Source organism: Pongo abelii, chromosome 23 (assembly GCF_028885655.2).
Source record: "Pongo abelii isolate AG06213 chromosome 23, NHGRI_mPonAbe1-v2.0_pri, whole genome shotgun sequence".
Classification (NCBI taxonomy): domain Eukaryota; kingdom Metazoa; phylum Chordata; class Mammalia; order Primates; family Hominidae; genus Pongo; species Pongo abelii.
In genome coordinates this window covers 48,324,578-48,346,531 of record NC_085929.1, presented here as the reverse complement: position 1 = coordinate 48,346,531, position 21,954 = coordinate 48,324,578, and the positions used below count along the sequence as shown (strand labels likewise).

The following is a 21,954-nucleotide window of genomic DNA, read 5'->3' as shown; positions in this document are numbered from 1 at the left end:
CTTTTAAAGTAGGTATATTTTATTGCATTTAAATTATACCTCAATAAAGTTGATCAAAGACCGTATTTAGTGTGAATCTAGCCAAAGGATTTTACCTGTTCTAAACCCGTACCATTGTCTATATCCACCCCACTCTCCATTTTACGGCAGGAAGGCTGGAGCCAGATCTCCCCTGCACCCCAATGTGTATATAGCATGTCATTTCTTTTCAATATTTTAAAACCATTAAATTTTCTTCTGATGACTCAGAAGCCGAGCTAATTCAATTTATACGTCAAACAGCCTGTTGTTGCCAAACAGAACCACATTTATAAGAATATTTCAAAAACGGAGCTTCCTTAGTAAAATTAAGTATGATACAATAAACAGCTTAGTCAAAAACAAACACTAGAAGGGAACTTTGTGCTTTCAGAGTCAGAAACTGCTGAAGTCAAAATACAGTACAGAACCCAGTGGTCTCTACAGGTTCCCAGGAAGATCATTAGGCTCAGAGCGTCTCTTAAGTAATTCCATTAAACTACCATTGCCAGGGGCTTTGACGATTAAAGGCCCATAGGTAAAATGTTATCTGTTAGACTGCAAATTGTAATCATTTCTGAAAAGAGGACCCAGAGGCAGCCTCATCCTAAACCAACTGATCAGCCTCCCAAAGTGGTCTTGCCAGGCCCATTAAAGGCAGAGTGAAGCAATGAGGTGCCTCCAGCAGTTCCCAACGCCTCCACAACAGCTACTCCGCATTCTCGTTCTGGATCTGGCACTCATTCCTCTCTGACGGGGCCTATCAGCAAGGCCAGTTAAACCTGAGGGACTGTTTTCCCCCCAGAGTCAGTTTTCTCTTTCTTTATTCTCCAGGACCTGGCTAATTTCACAGAATTCCTGTTTTTCTCCAGGCTAGGCCCTCTGAACATGCGGCCTGGCCTCATAACTGTGACCTCCCAGCTACTTTCTTAGGGGAAATGGGAAAGATTCCAGGGTTCAGGAGATTTCAAAAGTCTGTACCTTTGCATCATCCAACAGAGGGCTTCCTGGCTCAGAGTCAATGGAGTAGGGAGAGAAGCCAGCCTGGGACCCTGAGTCAGAGGCTGGGGGGGACATCAGAAGGACATTCTGATTAAAGTCCTCAATCTTCAGGTCCACCTCATTGTCCACCAGACTGCCTAGGTCGATGCCCTTTAGAAGCTCTGCAAAGAAAACCCCACCTGGTGAAAATGATCTGCTTTTACAAAGCCCCACCTGGGCCATGGCTGACAACCCTTTTCTCAGTACACTTACTGTTCTTTTGATTTGCCAGCTTCAGCACCATGTTCTCCTGGCGCAGTTTATGATTGACCTGCTGCAAGTATTTGATGTAATCAATGGCCTTCCTCAGAACGCCAGACTTGTGCATCTGGGTAGGAAGATGAGTGAAAACACAGTGAGACCAGTGCAGGCTACAGGGTGAAAAGAGCAGAGCCCTAGCACTTGGGATGAGAGCATGGCTCTGTGAGAGGAGAAACCAAGCTCAGATGCTGGTCCTCCCAATGATTAGCTGTGCCACTCGGGAGAAGTTATTCCATACCTCTGAACCTCACTTTCCTCCTCATTAACACAGAGATAATGAAAGCGCGTGAATCACAGGCTTGCAGCAGGGCTAAATGAGATAATGAGTGTAAAGGGCTTAGCCCTGAGCCTGGCAAATAGTTGACACTCAATAAATATTAGCTATTGTTCCTACTTCTTATAATAATCCTAGCACCATAACAAACTTTAAGGAAAACAAATGAAAAAACAACCACAGCATTGTTGGACAGTTATCTTTTTTTTTCTTTTTTCCAAGACAGAGTTTCACTCTTGTTGCCCAGGCTGGAGTGCAATGGCGCGATCTCAGATCACTGCAACCTCCTCCGCCTCCCAGGTTCAAACAATTCTCCTGCCTCAGCCTCCCAAGTAGCTGGGATTACAGGCGCCTGCCAGCACGCCCGGCTAATTTTTTGTATTTTTAGTAGAGACGGGGTTTCACCATGTTGGCCAGGCTGGTCTTGAACTCCTGGCCTCGAACTCCACCTGCCTCAGCCTCCCAAAGTGCTGGGATTACAGGCATAAGCCACAATGCCTAGCCTGGACAGTTATCTTAAGGCATAGATTTTTACTTAGGATGTACACCTTTCAGATTTGTAGGCAAGGAAAATGAAATTTTCTTTCAAAATAGGGTTTAAACATAGATAGGTTTTAAAAATAAAATCTCCTACTTTCCAAAGACACATTCACTGAAACACCAGAAACATTTGGAAAATCAATTTCCTCTATTTGCTGCTGGCCAAAGACTCAACCTCTTTTTTCTTTCTTTTCCCTAAAAGGTAACCCCTAAACACAGCTAAAACTATGCCATCAGCTGACTCCAAAGTACACACAGTCCTGGAACTACGGAGTGGCAGGCATCTTTCTCTGCATCAGACAGTGGAGTCCCCATCACTGCAGAGCACAGCCGAAGGAGTCAAAGGTCTCAGTGTGTCACTGCCTTATCAACCCTCACCAGTCACTTATGTTTTTTAATATTTTATAATCTTGACATGACACCAAGATGCTTTAATAAAAAAGCACCTCTAACTCGGTCTTGTATTCACACTTACCTTGAGCCTGGGACTTCTCTAAGCTCCTGAGGCAAAAACAGGTAGAGGGGAGATGGTGGAACATAAAACACGATTTTGCTTGGCACCCACCTTGGCGTCTGTCCCCATGACCAGGTCTTTCAATTCGATGATTTTGTCATTGATGGAGGAGCGATATCGTTTCTCAATGATATTGTGGGTTGTCCGCCTTTCTCCTTCTTTGGGGGGCTCAAGCTGCTTGACTCCCCCAGGTACCTGCTTAATGGGCACTTTCTCTTGCCCCATCATTACAGGCATTGTGGTCAGAATGGTCCCACTGCTGCCCACCAGGGTCTAGAATAGGCACAGGTACACAGCAGAATGATCCCTTTGTTAGCCTGCATAAAGCAATGTCAACACAGACCTGCCCGCTCTGGCCAAGTGTTGCCAGACCTGGCAGTACTTCATAAGGTCTGAGACTCTTCCTGGATTAATCAAATCAGGCCCCAAGAAGCCTCAGGAGCCACGGCACCTTGGTTACTACCTCCCTTCAAGAATCACTGCTGATAAACTACACCACAAGAGGATTAACATGGCTAAATATGTTTTAAGTTTTGATCTAGGTATGCCAGAAACAAGTCATATGATTTCTGCTTTGCTGTCAAACTGTTAACCACTTCTAAAGTTGTACATGGTGAACCACGAGTTGGCACCAGAGAAAACTTTCTCCTAGTGTATGACACATTTTTTCCTCTCAAATGACAATTAAGCAAATTACTGCATTTCTTTATACAATTTTGCCATCAAAAAGCTCAAGGGCAGAAGCGACACTCTCAATAAGAGCCATTTGATTAAGTAAATAGGCCAACCATGGAGGTCTCCCCTTTTTATTCTTCATCTCTGTTTTCTCCTCTTATTTTTTCTAACTTTATTTTATTTTATTTTATTTTTTTGAGACAGAGTTTCACTCTTGTTGCCCAGGCTGGAATGCAATGGTGTGATCTCGGCTCACCACAAACTCTGCCTCCCAGCTTCAAGTGATTCTGCTGCCGCAGCCTCCCAAGTAGCTGGGATTACAGGTATGCGCCACCAAGCCTGGCTAATTTTGTATTTTTAGTAGAGATGGAGTTTCTCTATGTTGGTCAGGCTGGTCTCGAACTCCTGACCTCAGGTGATCCACCTGCCTTGGCCTCCCAAAGTGCTGGGATTACAGGCGTGAGCCACCATGTCCCATTTTTTTTTTGAGACAAAGTCTCACTCTGTTGCCCAAGCTGGAGTGCAGTGGCATGATCACAGTTTACTACAATCTGCACCCCCCTGGTTCAAGTGATTCTCCTGCCTCAGCCTCCTGAGTAGCTGGGATTACAAGCACCCACCACCACGCCTGGCTCATTTCTGTATTTTTAGTAGAGATGGGGTTTCATCATGTTGGCCAGGCTGATCTCAAACTACTGACCTCAGGTGATCGGCCCACCTCAGCCTCCCAAAATGCTGAGATTACAGGCTTGAGCCACTGGACTCGGATCAATTTTAGTTTATTTTCTTAAATAATGGCCTCAATATCTAATCAGCCAGTAAATAAATAAAAAGGTGCTCAATTTCATTAGTTGCCAATAAGTACGTCATGCACAATAAAAACCAGAAATCTTAAGTTTATAGCTTGATGAATTTTACATACGTACACAATGTATATAACCACCCAGACCAAGATACAGCCCATTTCTACCAGCTCAGAAAGTCCCCGCGTGCCCCTCCCCTCCTTGTCACCACTGCTCTGAATTCCAGCACCACAGCTTCATTTTGCCTCTTTTTGAACTTCATATAAATGGAATCATTAGCATGAACTCCTTTGGCTTAAAATACTATTTCTTTTTTTTTTTGAGACAGAGATTTGCTCTGTTGCCCAGGCTGGAGTGCAGTGATGCAATCTTGGCTCACTGCAAGCTCTGCCTCCCAGGTTCACGACATTCTCCTACCTCGGCCTCCCAAGTAGCTGGGACTACAGGTGCCCGCCACCACGCCCGGCTAATTTTTTGTTTTAGCAGAGACGGGGTTTCACTGTGGTAACCAGGATGGTCTCGATCTCCTGACCTCATGATCTGCTCACCTCGGCCTCCCTAAGTGCTGGGATTACAGGTGTGAGCCACCGGGCCCGGCGGCTTGACACACTATTTCTGAGGGACAGCCCCATGTTGTTTCATGCATCAGTAGCTTTTTTTTTTTGAGAGTCACTCTCGTTCTGTCATCCAGGCTGGAGTGCAGTGGTGCAATCTCGGCTCACTGCAACCTCCACCTCTCAGGTTCAAGCAATTCTCCTGTCTCAGCCTCCTGAGTAGCTGGGATTACAGGCATGCGCCACCATACCTGGCTAATTTTTATATTTTTAGTAGAGATGGGGTTTCACCATGTTGGCCAGGCTGATCTCAAACTCCTGACCTCAGGTGATCCACCCTTCTTGGCCTCCCAAAGTGCTGAGATTACCGGCGTGAGCCACCGTGCCTGTCAGCAGTTCTTTTTTTTAAATTACTAGGCATAATTTCATTGTATGAATATATCACAATGTGCTTATTTTCCTGTGGATGGACATTTGAGTTGCTTCCAGTTCTTGGCTTTTATGAATAAAGCTTGTGCTTCTAAATTTTAATCACCATTTACTCTATCAGATTCTCATGCTATAGGATGCTGAAAGTGGCTAAGAACCTACAACTGAAGGATGGGGTACCTTCCATGTTCTTCACCTTGGAGCCCTTCCCTGCCTGGTGGCCCTAGGGTCCTTCAGAAGTCATCAGCAGGATCTAAGAGGTGAATGGTCTTGTGTGGAGCTATTAGCCAAGAATAGAGGATCCTTCTGCTATTCTTTTCTACCTCCTTGTAGACTCCAGTACTCCCACATCGAACACACATTGGTAATACTTTTTTCAAGAGAAAAAATGACTAAGAGGGGTGACATTTACAATTTGACTGATTCATGCTATAGACCCTCCCATATCTACTCAGCATACAGAGATTTAACATCTCTGAAGACTAACACCTCCAGGAATAAAGGGTGAGGGAGGAGGGTGGGGGAGAAGGCAGCTCTTACTGGTACTTGAAGGGCAGCCGTCTGGATAGGGGTGGTGAGAGCGGTGAGGGCCGGGTTCTGGACCGCAGCCATAACAGGGCTGCCATCTGTCTTCAGCGTGGTCAAAACAAGGGAATCTGTCTTGATGATCTGAGGCTGGACCAGGACCTGGATGAAGAACGAAGAAAAGGAAAAGGATGATAGCATTATCCTTCTGTTATGCATTCCTTTCTTACTGCATAGACCTTCCAAGAAAGAATGAGAAATTATATAATTTTTATGACACTGAGAATAAAAAAACAAACAGGAAATCTCATACAGGCCATTTCAAAAGCCAGCTATTTTGTACAGTCTGAATACTGGGTTCAGGTGGAGAAAGGGGCTAGCTAATGAGGGTCCTGGCTTTTTTTTTTTTTTTTTTGCTGAGACAGGGTTGCTCTCTGTTGCCCAGGCTGGAGTGCAGTGGTGCAATCTCAGCTCACTGCAGCCTCGACCTCCCGGGCTCAAGTGATCCTGCTGCCTCAGCCTCCTGAGTAGCTGGGACTACAGGTGTGTGCCACCATGCCTGGCTAATTGTTTGTATTTTTTTGTAGAGACAAGGTTTCACCATGTTGCCCAGGCTGGTCCTGAACTCCTGGGTTCAAGAAATCCACCTGCCTCAGCCTCCCAAAGTGCTGAGATTACAGGCGTGAGCCATGGTGCCCAGCCAGGTCATGGGTTTTTAGGTTGAAAGACTTTCAAGAGGGTGGTGCCAGTGGCCCAGCAGGAGCAGAGCAGAGATGGGTAGGGTGGATGGCTGAGAGGAGAGGAAAGACTCAGGAAAGCCAGACACATGGCTGAGAAGCAAAAATAATAAACCTGATTTTTTTTAAGATAAATTACTTTGTTGGTAAGAAAATATAGGCCAGATGCAGTGGCTCATGCCTGTAATCCCAGCACTTGGGGAGACCAAGGCAGGTGGACCATGAGGTCAGGAGTTCGAGACCAGCCTGACCAACATGGTGAAACCCTGTCTCTACTAAAAATACAAAAATTAGCTGGGCGTGATGGCGCGTGCCTGTAATCCCAGCTACTCGGGAGGCTAAGGCAGGAGAATCGCTTGAACCCAGGAGGCGGAGGTTACACAGTGAGCTGAGATCATGCCACTGCACTCCAGCCTGGGCGACAGAGCAAGACTCTGTCTCAAAAAAAAAGAAAAAAGAAGATATAGTACACAATGATATACGACATAAAGACTTTTTTTGTGATTATAAAAATAATACACATCCCCCGGCTGGGCACAGTGGTTCACACCTGTAGTCCTAGCACTTTGGGAGGCCGCGATGCATGCACTGCTTGAGGCCAGGAGTTCAAAACCAGCCTGGCCAACCTAGAGAAACCCCGTCTCTACTAAAAATACAAAAAACTAGCCGGGCATGGTGGCAGGTGCTTGTAATCCCAGTTAATTGGGAGGCCAAGGCAGGAGAATCCCTTGAACCTGGTAGGTGGGGGTTGCAGGGAGCCAAGATCACGCCACTGCACTCCAACCTGGGCAACAAGAGCAAAACTCTGTCTCAAAAAAAAAAAAAAAGTTAAAATAAATAAATAAATAAAAAATAATACATGCCCCCCCCCAACCCAATATATGTTCGGGATCCACAGCAGAAAATATTAAAAACAGAAAATTATGAAAGCCAAGGGCAGTGGCTCACGTCCGTAATCCAGCACTTTGGGAGGCCGAGGCGGGTGGATCACGAGGTCAGAAGTTCAAGACCAGCCTGGCTAACATAGTGAAACCCCGTCTCTACTAAAAATATAAAAATTAGCCAGGTGTGGTGGCACATGCCTGTAGTCCCAGATACTCGGGAGGCTGAAGCAGCAGAACTGCTTGAACCCGGGAGGCGGAGGTTACAGCGAGCTGAGACCACGCCACTCCACTCCAGCTTGGGCAACAGAATGAGACTTCGTCTCAAAAAAACAAACAAAAAAAAACCCCACAAAACAAAACAAAACACAAAACTATGAAAAAGAAAATTATCTGGGAAATACCAATTTAGCACATTTCTTTCCAGTTTTATGCCCATTACATGTGTACATAAGTGACTGCACCAGCCTTTCCTGAGTGCCAGTGTCTATCTACAGATATGGGCTCAGCCAGGTCTCTATACACTGCTCACAGGTGCATCCTGGCGCCCTACAAGCTGCTTTGTGTACACTCTGGTTGGTCCTTCTTAGTATGTAGACCACATCTTCAACCAAGGACCAGTTAACAGCCCCAACCAGTGCCTCCTTGAATCCTTTCCAGCCACTTACCGGGACCTGCTGCACCTGTGGCGCAGCAACTGTCTGCACCGTAGCCGGGGCAAGGGTCTGCAGTGTGCCATTGGCCGTTTGTGTCAGCACCCGCTGGGCCTGTACTGTCTGCACCTGCTGCTGAATGGTGACCGGCTGTACCTGGGAGGATGTCACCAGGCTTTGGACTTGAGGCTGAAGGACTTGGGAGAAGAGGAGAAAAAAGGCACAGAGATGAGGAATGCATTCTGTCACTGCAGCTGCAGCAGAAACCTGAGGATGGAGTATCTCATAATGATTCCAACTCCCCACCTGCTGCTGAAGATGACGTGCGCAGCCATTTACAAGCTGGCTTAGACAACAAGAACATCCCATAAGGGCTGCATCAATTTCTGAGGGAACGAGTACAAATTGTTTTATTACTCTGGGTGCCAGGGTGGAGGAAAGGGAAGCTAATCGGCAAATGACTGCACCCAGCAAGGGAGTTAACAGATGTTGAGAATCAACAACTCCCTGGGGCTTCATTTTCTTCCATCCTTTCTGGACAGAAAGTGTACTTTGGGAGGACTGTCTCAGCTTTTTGCCTTTACATTCCCCCACCTGTCCCAATTCTTGAACTCCATTGAAGAACTGTAAGATTCTTTGAAATTCAAAGCAATACTAATCTTACCCAGGGCTCCCCACAGAGTCAGAGGGAAATATGATGAAAAGGCACTGGGATGCAGCACATCACAGAAAGAGCAAGCCCCTTTCAGTCATCCATTCCCTCAATACATACTGAGGGCCCAGCATGAGGCTTGCTACTTGAAGCTGCTGCACCTATATTAAAAGTCATATTCATTGCCATAGTGGATACTCAGATGTTTGCTCAATGCATAGTTCTCAACTGTGGCAGCTGAGATCTGGCTGCCGCCTAGCCAATTTCAAGCCTTATTCAAGTCTCCACCACTAGTTATCAGAATGGCCCTGTGTCTACTATGCTTGCTGGATTTTTTTTTTTCTTTTTAAGATGGGAGTCTCGCTCTGTTGCCCAGGCTGGAGTGCAGAGGCATGATCTCTGCTCACTGCAAGCTCTGCCACCCGGGTTCACGCCATTCTCTTGCCTCAGCCTCCTGAGTAGCTGGGACTACAGGTGCACGCTACCACACCCGGCTAATTTTTTCTATTTTTTAGTAGAGATGGGGTTTCACTGAGTTAGCCAGGATGGTCTCAATCTCCTGACCTCGTGATCCGCCCGCCTCGGCCTCCCAAAGTGCTGGGATTACAGGAGTGAGCCACTGCGCCCGGCCGCTTGCTGGATTTTTTAACCAAGTATTTTTGAAACAGACACAATAGATATTAAGGTATTTGAAGCTGCAGAATGTGACATGCTCCTGTACCAGTTCTTATTGCCAGTTACCAGAAACTCATTCAGACAGGACCATATTGATATACCTGCCATTCCTGAAGAGGACAGAAATATTTACAGTGTCTGCAAACTGGCACATAAACATTGGAACCAACCAACCACTACCATTCTGACTTCTGAATCACCTTGAAAGCTAGTAGCTGCATTCTGGTATATCAAAGGCTGCTGGATGATCCTCGTCTGCGGAGCGGTGCTGAATGTTGGGGTGATCATTACCGTCTGTTGTTGCAGCTGAGCTTGAGGTTGAGGCTGGGGCTGGGGGCGGGGCTGAAGAACAGGAGTTGCCCTGGGTGTGGGGGGAACTGAGGTGGGAGAAACCTTGACCTGCAGGGTTGGAGCCTGTGGGGAGGCCGCCGAGGGAGAGAAGGAAGGTAATGTGACCTGGGTGAATGACCGCTGCATCGAAGGGTCCACAGCTCCGCTGCTGCTGCCCCTGCCATTGCTGCCGCTGCTGCTGCTGCTGCTGCCGCCACTGCTGCTGCTGCTGCTACCACTACCACCACTGCCAGGAAAGGAGCTACACAGCTGTTCTGAAAACAAGTCAGGGAACTCTCCCACTTGATTACTGACAAATTGCAGCATCTCTGTGAACAAAAGAAAATGAGTAATTTTATTGCTATCCAAAAAGTTAACTTTCAAACTTGCTTAAGAAACTAAGGCATGAAAACCCAATGACTTTCCTAAGACCGTGGCAGAAATGGGTCAGGAAACCCTTACCTCTTTCTTGTGGGGATCATCTGGGCCAAGATGGCTGCCCAAGGTCCCAGGACAACAGGACAGGACTTTATCTGTTTGATGTTCTTTTCCCTCCTCACACTCACCTCCAGGCCCTTTCTCTCATTTTCTTTCTTTTTTTTTTGAGACAGTCTCTCTCTCTGTCGCCCACACTGGATGGAGTGCAGTGGCGCGATCTTGTCTTACTGCAACCTCTGCCTCCTGGGTTCAAGCGATTCTCCTGCCCTCAGCCTCCCGAGTAGCTGGGACTACAGGCGCACGCCACCATGCTCGGCTAATTTTTGTAATTTTAGTAGAGACGGGGTTTCACCATATTGATAGGCGGGTCTCGAACTCCTGACCTTAGGTGATCCACCCACCTCAGCCTCCCAAAGTGCTGGGATTACAGGTGTGAGCCACCGCGCCCAGCCTCTCTCATTTTCCTGATTGTTTTGATCATAAAAGGAACTACCTTTGTACTAGATGGGTGCTGTTCTGTCGAAGGTACCAAGGGTCCTTTTTTACAGCTGGAAACACTGAGGCAGCGAGTAGGGAGTCACTGTCCTAAGGCTGTGAGTATAGCAGTCTTGGCTTGTGAGGCCACCTCCAATCCTAGCACTGCAGACCCAAACTTGCTCTAACCCCTTTCCTCCTCACCACAGGGAGGCTCTGGGCCTCCTCTCCAAGCTGAGTAAAACCCTGGGCACTGCTGGTATTCTTGGAAACACTCAGGGACAACCAAGTTGATGGCCCCTAAGTCATGGAGCTTCAGGGATGCAAAGAATGGAAAAACCATATATGAAGTCCAGGAGAGGAAAGTAACTTGGCCAAGGTCACACAGCTTGTCAGGGTACTGCTAGGATTAGAACCAGTTCTCTGCCTCCCAGCTTTGTGTTCTTCTACCACAACACAGTGCAGGTATGTTGCCAGGTCAGGACACAGCAAGCCTGCCCCGCCCTGAACTCCGTGCTTCCCAGGGCCCATAGCCCTTGTCTGGTTGTGCCCCTTTACTCTGGGCAAGGAGTGTTGGGTCCAAAGGGATTTGTCCACCTGGAGACCACGCTTCCCTTTCTAGATTATGTTCCAAGTAGCTGGGACCCTTAAATTCCCAGCCCAAAGGGTCTCAAGCCTACTTCCAGGGCCTCTTCCCTGGTCAATCTTCCCAAAGGCTTTTTCTAAAACCCAACTTAACCCACAACTACCCCCTCATCTCTCCTGACTCCCTTCTTTTTCATATGACTGGTCCCTATAGAAGTCAGGAGCCTCAGCTTTGTCCCAGATAGTTTCAGACCTATAATTCTCTACACTGTCCACACTCTTTTCTCTTTTCTCTCTCCAATACATTCCCAAGAAGCTACTGCTTGTTCTTGAACTATGGCCCCTCCTTTCCAAACCTTCAAGACCATATGATGCTCTGATTTAGACACCAAAACAACAAAAACCACCAGACCACCACTATAAAAAAAAAAAAAAGACACCATCTCCATTCCCCCAAACCTCCACCAGGATGTCCTTCTCAGGTCTCTGATGCTGTGTGTGTGTGCTTTTTTTGGTGGGGTGGGGGCCTGGAGCCTGGGGTATGTTTGTATATCTGACAAACAGAAAGCTGCTGAGACCGGGTGTGGTGGCTCATGCCTGTAATCCCAGTGCATTGTGAGGCCAAGGTGGGAGGGTCACTCGAGGTCAGGAGTCTGAGAACAGCCTGGGCAACACAGCGAGACTCTGTCTCTCTTTTTTTTTTGAGACAGGGTATTGCTTTGTCACCCAGATTGGAGTGCAGTGTTGCAATTTCAGCTCACTGCAGCCTCCGCCTCCCAGGCTCAAGCGATCCTCCCACATCAGCCTCCTGAGTAGCTGGGACCACAGGTGTGCACCAACCATGCCCAGCTAATTTTTGTATTTTCTATAGAGACGAGATTTCACCATGTTGCCCAGGCTGGTCTCAAACTCCTGAAAAGCAGCCTCTCGGTTTGGCCTCCCAAAGTGCTGGGTCTACAGGCGTGAGCCAGGGCACCTAGCCAGATCCCTTCTCTGAACACAAAACAAACAAACAAACAAACAAACACAATTAAAGATTTTTTAGGCGTGAGTCGGGCACGGTGACTCACGCCTATAATCCCAGCACTTTGGGAGGCCAAGGCGGGCGGATCACGAGGTCAGGAGATCGAGACCATCCTGGCTAACACGGTGAAACCCCGTCTCTACTAAAAATACAAAAAATTAGCTGGGCGTGGTGGTGGGCGCCTGTAGTCCCAGCTACTTGGGAGGCTGAGTCAGGAGAATGGAGTGAACCCGGGAGGCAGAGCTTGCAGTGAGCAGGGATCGTGCCACTGCACTCCATCCTGGGCAACAGAGCGAGACTCAAGTCTCAAAAAAAAAAATATATATATATATATATTTTTTTTGATATTTTATATATATATATATTTTTAAGCTTGCAGGAGGATAGGAAAAATAAATCATAATTAAATGTAAATAGGCCAGGAGTGGTGGCTTATGCTTGTAATCCCAGCACTTTGGGAGGCCAAGGCAGGTGGATCACCTGAAGTCAGGAGTTCGAGACCAGCCTGACAAACATGGTGAAACCCTGTCTCCACTACAAAAATCAGCCAGGCATGGTGGTGGGTGCCTGTAATCCCAGCTACTCAGGAGGCTGAGGCAGGAGAATTGCTTGAACCCGGGAGGCGGAGGTTGCAGTGAGCCGAGATGATTGCGTCACTGCACTCCAGCCTAGGGAACAGAGCAAGACTCTGTCCCAAAAAATAAATAAATAAATAAATAAATAAATAAATGTAAATAAATAAAAAAAGCTGCTGGGGCTTTCTAGTGTGGCCTCCATATGGGATAACTGGAGCTTTGCATTTCATTCTGGGCACCTTAAGTATTCAGTCAGTTAAACCTGCTGGGCAAAACAGCATCTCACCAGACTACATTCCTACATAGTGGTATTATTTACCAACACCTTGACACTAAGCTCTGTCCTCACTCAGCCTTGTGCGAGGGAGAAATGGGCAGATTGCTACAGATATTGCAACTTGTACTAACCAATTCCAATAATTCCTTGACATGATTAAACTAAGAAATGTCCTCAAATTCAGTACATTTAAACAAAACATAATTTAGTGCTGACACACTCCAAGTACAAGATTATAAAATGCTTTAAGAAAATGACTAAGAGAAATCTAAGAATTTGTTGAACCTTTTAGAATTCCCCAAAATCCCAACTCTATAAGAAATCAACACAGAGGGCTGTAACACAGAGCCAGAAAAATATCACACACTGGCCGACAGTTTCCATCCATGGAAAGCTAAGGAGGGCAGAAGGCCAGGGTGGCCTCATAGATGCGCACAGGCATTGGTGGTAGTCAGGCCTAGGAGTGAGTCTCTGGAGGCCCACCTAATCAGTGGTGTGAGTGTGGGCAAGTTACTTCTCTCTACGCCTTGGTTTCCTCACTACAAATGGCTGCTTTGAAAATACACACTTGGTCTCTTTGCCCTGAGGATTAGTAAGATAATTTATCCAAAGTGCTTGGTGAAGGGCAGACCCTTATGCAGGTCACTGTTAGTGGTACTTCCAGAGCACCCACTACACAGGCACATGGGCGCACTGATCTCATTTTGTCAAGTACTCTTGAAACCCTGTTGTGGGGAAGATACGGGATGGTGTGGTGAAGTAACCTACAAAGGTCACAAAGCTTAGTTCACGAAGCGTAAGAGTGTGTAGGCAGATGGAATGAGACTACTTAAATTAAAATTAAAAAATCCCTTTCAACCCACACACAAAAAGCTCCAGTGGAGCCATCTCCAGTCAGCCAGGCAGCCGAGTACTGGGCTGAGTGGCACAGAGGGGCTGTTAAGATGAACATCTGCAGAAAGGAGTGATGGGAAGCTCCAGCAGGGCACGCAGAGCCTCTCCAGGACCCCATCTGGTCTGCGGTGCCAGGAAAGAGGAGGCCTGGAGAACCAGGGTGTAGCTGTGCTTTGTAACTCTGAGCCACACCCATGGGAATGCCCTAATGGCTCCTCACTGTTCCCTGCTCTGATCATTCACATTCTGTGATTACATAGGCTGTCATTTCCACAGAGAGCCATGAAACTCAGAAAAGGGAGGCCTGGGAGAAGGCACAAGTTTTATGGAGCTTTGAAAATGAAGCTCCAGTTCCTACGGCAGGCCACAGAGCTCAGGGCCAGAGACAGGCCTCCCACGAGCTAGGCTGGCACGCTCAAGCTCATCTCACTCCCCTGCTCCTGTTTTTAGCTGCTTTATAAACTTATAGCTAAGTTGCTTAACAAAGTAGGTGAGGCCCCAGGAAACTGTATCTGGGTTCTGGTCTCTAAAAGTAAGTAACCAAAATTAGAGGTTCCTGTTATCATCTGTGCATTGCAAGCAGCCCCATGACTCACAAAGAGACCCCGAGTTCACATATACTTTATGGAGCTTGTGGCTTGGAGGTAACACAAATATCACTTTGCTCAGCTCAGCCTTCAGCATCTACCTGAGAATGAGGTAACCTGAAATCTGGTTAAATTAATTCTGGTCAAGAATAAAGAATGTGAAGCCTCCAAATGGGGTTATAGTTTCTCCAAATGGGGTTATAGTTTCTCCAAATTACAGAATCAGTCAATAATCCTTTAATAGGTATTTGTTACCCAGCCTTATTAGGGGCTGGGAAACCCAGTTTACAAAGGTCATTTATTCTTACATTTTGTATTTATTATGCACCTTGTGTTAGACAATGTTTTTAATAATTTTTTTTTTTGAGACAAAGTCTCGCTCTGTTGCCCAGGTATGCAGCAGTGCAATCTCGGCTCACTGCAACCTCCGCCTCCTGGGTTCAAGTGATTCTTCTGCCTCAGCCTCCCAAGTAGCTGGGGCTACAGGCACACACCACCATGCCCTGCTGATTTTTGTATTTTTAGTAGAGACAGGGTTTCACCATGTTGGCCAGGCTGGTCTCGAACTCCTGACCTCAGATGATCTGCCTACCTCGGCCTCTCAAAGTGCTAGGATTACAGGTGTGAGCCACTGCGCCTGGCCCTGTTTTTAATAATTTGTTAAAATCATAAAAGTAATATATTCACTAAAGAAAAATTTAGAAAGCATATAAATGAAAGAACAAAAATAAAAATCATCCAGCAGTTCCACTATTCTTGAGTCATCCATTGTCAATTTTTTTTTTTTTAATGGAGTCTTACTCAGTTGCCCAGGCTGGAGTGCAGTGGCGTGATCTTGGCTCACCACAACCTCCACATCCCAGGTTCAAGCAATTCTCCTGCCTCAGACTCCCGAGTAACTGGGATTACAGGTGTGTGCCACCATGCCCAGCTAATTTTTGTATTTTTAGTAGAGAGGGGGTTTCACCACAATGGACAGCTCGTCTCGAACTGCTGACCTTGTGATCCGCCTGCCTCGGCCTCCCAAAGTGCTGGGATTACAGGCGTGAGCCACAGTGCCCGGCCCATTGTCAATGTTTTAATGTGTGCCCTTCCAGATTTCTTCCTCTACAAGGCTTGCTTGCACACTTAAGCATGCACATGCATGCAAATGGTTTTACAAAAATGAGATCACACTGAACATGCTACTTTGCACCCCGTTCCCTTTGCTTAATAAAATATGAAGAACATTCAGAGTCAACCATTACAGACATATCATCATACTTTTCAGAGTCCCACAGTATCATTCTGTGTGCCATTGTACTGTACCAGTGTATTAAAATTTAACTTAATGATGAAAAATTGCTTTCAATTTTTCAGCATTATCTTTTTTTTATTTTTTTGGGACAGGGTCTTGCTCTCTTGCCCAGGCTGGAAGGCAGTGGTGGGGCTCAATGCAGCCTCTACCTCCCGTGCTTAAGCAATCCTCCCACCTCAGACTCCCGAGTAGCTGAGACTACAAGCATGCATCACCAAACCTGGCTAACTTTAAAGAAATCTTTTTTGTGTGGAGACAGAGTCTCCCTATGTTGTCTAAGCTGGTCTCAAACTCCTGGGATCAAGCGATCCTCTTGACTTGGCCTCTCAAAGTGCTGGGATTACAGGCATGTGCCACCACACCCAGCAAGTTATTTGGCATTATTAACAACTCTTTTTTTCTCCCACTTCTCTATTTTCTTAGGATAAATTCCTAGAAGTTAGATGGCTGGGTCAAAGGACCACTATACATGCTTTGGAAAGGTTTCAAAAATCTATGCTCCCGCTAGTGTTTCCTCACAGCCATTTCTGTCAATCTGATAGTGGAAAAAACCAACATGGAATTGTTTTGTCTTGCATGACTGAGTACTAACTGAGGCTGAAAGTCTTTTTTTTTAAAGTCCCAATTTTATTGAGCATTTGCATTTCTTCCTTTGTAAACTGCCTGCTCTTGACCTTTGCCCATTTTTTCTATCAGGTTATTTTGTCTTTTTTTTTTTTTTCACTGATTTAAAAAACTTCCAGATATTATAGATATTTATTCTTCTTAAATGTCTGCAAGTATTTCCCCCACTTTATTATTTCTCTTTTAATATGTTCAGAAAAAAAGAATGACATAGCAATTAAGAATCACCATGTTGGCCGGGCACGGTGGCTCACGCCTGTAATCCCAGCACTTTGGGAGGCTGAGGCAGGCGGATCATGAGGTCAGGAGATTGAGACCATCCTGGCTAACACGGTGAAACCGCATCTCTACTAAAAATATAAAAAATTAGCCAGGCGTGGTGGCGGGCGCCTGTAGTCCCAGCTACTTGGGAGGCTGAGGCAGGAGAATGGCGTGAACCTGGGAGGCAGAGCTTGCACTGAGCTGAGATTGCGCCACTGCACTCCAGCCTGGGCGACAGAGCAAGACTCCGTCTCAAAAAAAAAAAAAAAAAAAAAAAAAAAAAAAAAAAGAATCACCATGTCCTAGCCTTGGAACCTGGGGCAAGTTTTACCTCTTTGAGCTGCAGTTTTTCTTAACTGTACATTGTGGCTAACAATCACAGCTAACTCACGGATTGATGAGATAACTCATGTGGAATCTATGGCACCATGCCTGGCACTTAGTATTAGCTAGTACACATTATTCATAGTGGGTTTTTTTTTGACACTTTTGCTTTAACTCTTACTTTGAAAATGTGAATTTGTTCAAATGCATCAGATACATCCAGAAACAATCTGAGCATAACATAAACTTTGCATTTGCTTATGCATGAGAGAAGCACTAGGAAATGCAGAAAACCATATTCAGCTGAAATGAGCCATGCAGGAATGCACAAAATGTGCACACACGTACACAGGCACCTTAAACGTCTACCAGCTTCATCAGGTCACTGCATGTGTTATGAATCACATCCATCATATTGATGTCAGAACTTTCCATTGGACTTCAGACAGCCCTCTTTCCACCACTTCCTGATAACTCCCAAGCTGTAACCTAATGACACTTCCCACAAGCAAACCTCAGGTGTTTTTCAGGCCAAAGTGCCTTTTCATTGTGGTATTTATATATTTCTTAGTTTTTCTGGTCTATAAAACTGTGTGACTGTTTTATTAGGTCCCTATCTTTTTTTTTTTTTGAGACGGAGTCTTGCTCTGTTGCCCAGGCTGGAGTGCAGTGGCAGGATCTCGGCTCACTGCAACCTCCGCCTCCTGGGTTCAAGCACTTCTCCTGCCTCAGCCTCCTGAGTAGCTGGGATTACAGGCGCCTACCACCACGCCCAGTAGAGACAGGGTTTCACCATGTTGGTCAGGCTGGTCTCGAACCCCTGACCTCGTGATCCACCTGCCTCAGCCTTCCAAAGTGCTGGGATTACAGGTGTGAGCCACCGCGCCCGGCAGGTCCCTATCTTTTTAAAAACATAAATCTTTTTCTTTTTTTGGTCACCTATGAGATTTTTTATTGTTGTGATCCTTAACCCCCCATTTCCCAGTTAAGTTCTGGGTCTCTGTTTTACAGACAGGGTCTTACTCTGTCACCCAGGCTGGAGTGCAGTGATGTGATCATAGCTCACTGTGGCCTCTACCTCCTGGGCTTAAGGGATCCTCCACTGCAGCCTCTTGGGTAGCTGGGAGTACAGGTACACACCACCATGTCCAGATAATTTTTATTTTTTATTTGTAAGAGAGACTGAGTCTTGCTTTGTTGCCCAGGCTGATCTTGAACTCCCTGCCTCATGCAATCCTCCCACCTTAGCCTCCTCATTACAAGCATGAGCCAACATGCCCACTCCGTGTTTTTTATTGCATGATTTCGCATAGCATGATTTTTAGAAATGCACATGACGAACTATAGCAGAACTGACTATACACCAATTTTACATTGTGTAGTGAAATTACACAGCTTCTGTGTAACACTTAAGAAAAACCCTCACCCTCAAGATCAGAGGAATATTCACCTAAACTTTCTTCATTTGTACTTTTTGTTCATTTTATCTTTCATATTAGAGCTGCCCAACAAGTACAAGAACATGGAAATAATCATGGTGTGTGATGTGTGTAGGCCACTGAAAATGAGATGGACCACACCAGCGAGGGAGGTAAATGCAAAATCTAATTCCCAACAAATATCCTGATTGAACGTATAGAACTCTTTCATCATAATGATCCTACCTCCCCATCCACAATGTTTTTTTCAAATAATTATTTAAAAAACCAAATGTAGACTAGTATCAAACCTGAAGATCAATATGAGATAACCATTTCTCCATTCTACTATTTGTGATCATCACTGCTTTCTCCAGGACCTAAAACATCAGTTACCCACACTCTAGTCACCCAGAGGAGCAGCTGAGGAACTGGGCTCTTTCAACCACATCCTTCAATTGAGAAGCCCTAAAATGCAAGCAATAATATAGGGAACAAAGGGAAGGTTTTAACAGGCAAACTGCTATCTAAAAATCACTCCACTCAAACACCAGGGGGCACATCAGAGCACAGGGACGGTATCATGTCCTTCAAGGGGGTTCTGGGTCACCTTCCTGGGAAGAGTCTGGAGGAGGTGTTGAATGACACAGGATGGCAAGCTGGTGACTCAAGCATCCTATATTTTAAGCAACAGATGAGTGAACTCTTTTACTGGCAAAGAAACCACAAAGAAAAATTGGGTGGAGAGGTGCAGATTCTCAAATGCTTGTTTTGTAATATACACAAAGGTGTCATATATTCCTTTGCATATACCAAATATTACATAATAAAATAAAACAATTCAGAATGAGAAGAAAAAGGAATCATGAAGGAAACCCAAAGGAATTCTCAAATGGTCTTCTTGTCTTCTCTGTCTAGTGCTCTCTCTCCCCGCCTCTCATGGCAGCCCCGGAGGGACTCAGCTCCGCAGGAAAAAGCAGTGGAAGTCCAGGCTTTTCTGGCCCACTATAGCAGGGAACCTGAGCCAGCTCTCACAGTTTGAACAGGAGAGGGATCTGCAGCTCCACTTTCCATTGCTCTTTCTTTTCCCTCCTGCCTTAAGTTCACTCAAGTCTCCTTCCTTAGCATCATGGATTTACCTCTTCACTCCACGTCCACACTCTGCCTTAATTTCAACCATAGCCTCCTACCCAGTGACGAACATCTTCTTTGAGTATCTTGTTTATCCAACAGCCTTTTAAATCAAATCAAATTCTTTTTTTTTTGAGACAGTCTTGCTCTGTTGCCCACGCTGGAGTGCAGTAGCACAATCTCAGCTCACTGCAACCTCCGTCTCCCAGGCTCAAGCAACTCTCCTGTCTCAGCCTCCCATGTAGCCGGGATTACAGGCGCCTGCCACCACGCCCAGCTAATTTTTGTATTTTTAGTAGAGACCTCGTGCTGGCCAGGCTGGTCTTGAACTCCTGACCTTAGGTGATCCACCCGCCTCAGCCTCCCAAAGTGCTGGGATTATAGGCATGAGCCACCATGCCTGGCCCTTAATCAAATCAAATTCTTAAACACAAGCTTCCAAGCTTCCTATGAATTGCTCCCTTCTGTTCCAAAGGTTTTCACTTCCCACCCACTTTAGTTCATCATCCACCCTGGAAAAGTACTCACTCCCTCTTCTGCACATGCCTTTGAGGGGTGGGGTAGGGCAATCTTTCTTTGAATGTTAAGTGCCATGTCTCCTCTTTTCTACTTGTGACCACCCTCTTCCTTTCTCCAAACTCTGAATTTCACAATTCTACGTCAAAACTATTTAAAATTACTTTTACCAGGGACTCTTTTCCACCTCAGATGATCTAGCCATCTTTTAGTTCTTGAACTCAATTGTGATTTATTTTGTTAAAGAAAATTATTGGCCAGGTGTGGTGGCACATGCCTGTAATCCCAGCACTTTGAGAGGCTGAGGTGGCCAGATCGCTCAAGTTCAGGAGTTTGAGACCAGCCTGGGCAACAGAGCGAGACCCCATCTCTACAAAAAATACAAACTTTAGCAGGGCGTGGTGGCATGCACCTGTAGGCCCAGCTACTTGGGAGGCTGAGGTGGGAGGATTGCTTAAGCCTGGGAGGTGGAGGTTGCAGTGAGCAGAGTTTGTGCCACTGTACTCCAGCCTAGGTGACAGAGCAAGACCATGTCTCAAGAAAACAGCAAAGAAAAATTAACTAAAACTTGGAAATAAGACCAAAAAAAAGTTATATGTCTCTTTAAAGTTATACTAAAATTCCAGTTACTCAGGAGGCTAAGGCAGGAGGATCACTTAAGGCCAGGAGTTTGAGGCTGCAGTGAGGCTTGATCATGCTACTGCATTCCAGCCTGGACAAAATAGTGAGACTCCAACTCTCTAAAAAATAAAAAAACTTGGTCGGGCCTGGTGGCACATGCCTGTAGTCCCAGCTACTTGGGAGGCTGAGGTGGGAGGATCACTTGAAGCCAGAGTTCAAGGCTGTAGTGAGCCACAATTGTACCACCGTACTCAAGCCTGGAACAACAGAGCAAGACCCCTGACTCAAAAAAAGTTATACTACAGCACCGTCTAAGCTGCCTGCCTAAAAGTTATCTGATGCTCTATGGAACCATCACCTTGTTTGACTTTCTATTTACTACCGATTAAGGCTCCCATTCTGTAAAGTTAGATGTTAGCCTGCAGAAAATTGTTAAGTTAAAATGATTTCTGTCTGGTAGACAAGATAACCTTTAAGCTTTTGTTTTCATTGCACTGTAGGACATTAACTAGTTTTGCGTTTTTTTTTTGAGCCAGAGTCTTGCTCTGTCGCCCAGGCTGGAGTGCAGTGGCACGATCTTGGCTCACTGCAACCTCCACTTCCCAGTTTCAATTCTCCCACCTCAGTCTCCCGAGTAGCTGGGACTACAGATGCCCGCCACCACACCCAGCTAATTTTTGTATTTTTAGTAGATGAAGTTTAACCATGTTGGCTAGGCTGGTCTTCAGCTCCTGACCTCAAGTGATCCACCCGCCTCAGTCTCCCAAAGTCCTGGGATTACAGGCGTGAACCACCGAACCTGGCCCTAGTTTTGTATTTAAATTTGCAATCTTATTCCTGCATTCTTTTTTCTATGTAAATATCAGTTTCTTGCAGTCTCCTTTGACCCATTTGTCATCCTGTTACCTTCATTAACAATGTTAATAAATCTCTGACATGTGCTCATGACATTTTAGTTTAAGACTATGTTTTTAACTTTTAAAAAACTTTACTTTGCTATATTACACATAGTGTTTTTTTTTTTTTTTTAAATGCTGCACATGCCTGTTGGTCCAGCTACACAGGAGGCTAAGATGGAAGGATCGCTTGAACCTAGGAATTCAAGGTCGGCCTAGGCAACAAAGTGAGACAAGGTCACTAAATAAATAAATTTTATTTTATTTATTTATTTTTTGAGACAGAGTCTCACTCTGTCGCCCAGGCTGGAGTGCAGTGGTGTGATCTCAGCTCACTGCAGCCTCCAGCTCCACCTCCGCCTCCCAGGTTCAAGCAATTCTCAAGCCTCAGGCTCCTGAGTAGCTGGGATTACAGGCACGTACCACCAAACCCGGCTAATTTTTGTATTT

At 45.8% G+C, this 21,954-nt stretch overlaps 1 protein-coding gene across 3 annotated transcripts in view; it reads right to left on the bottom strand.

Moving 5' to 3' along the window:
- SREBF2 (sterol regulatory element binding transcription factor 2) overlaps positions 1-21,954 on the bottom strand; it is a 79,619-nt gene that overhangs the window by 30,286 nt on the left and 27,379 nt on the right. For all 3 annotated transcript variants that reach the window (XM_024239668.3, XM_054543523.2, XM_054543524.2), the window contains exons 2-7: positions 9,433-9,891; positions 7,921-8,102; positions 5,650-5,796; positions 2,700-2,921; positions 1,273-1,387; positions 1,000-1,181 (exon numbers count right to left, since the gene is read on the bottom strand). In XM_024239668.3, the coding sequence (XP_024095436.3) occupies positions 1,000-1,181; positions 1,273-1,387; positions 2,700-2,921; positions 5,650-5,796; positions 7,921-8,102; positions 9,433-9,891 (1,307 nt within the window). The remainder of the gene's footprint in view (positions 1-999; positions 1,182-1,272; positions 1,388-2,699; positions 2,922-5,649; positions 5,797-7,920; positions 8,103-9,432; positions 9,892-21,954) is intronic.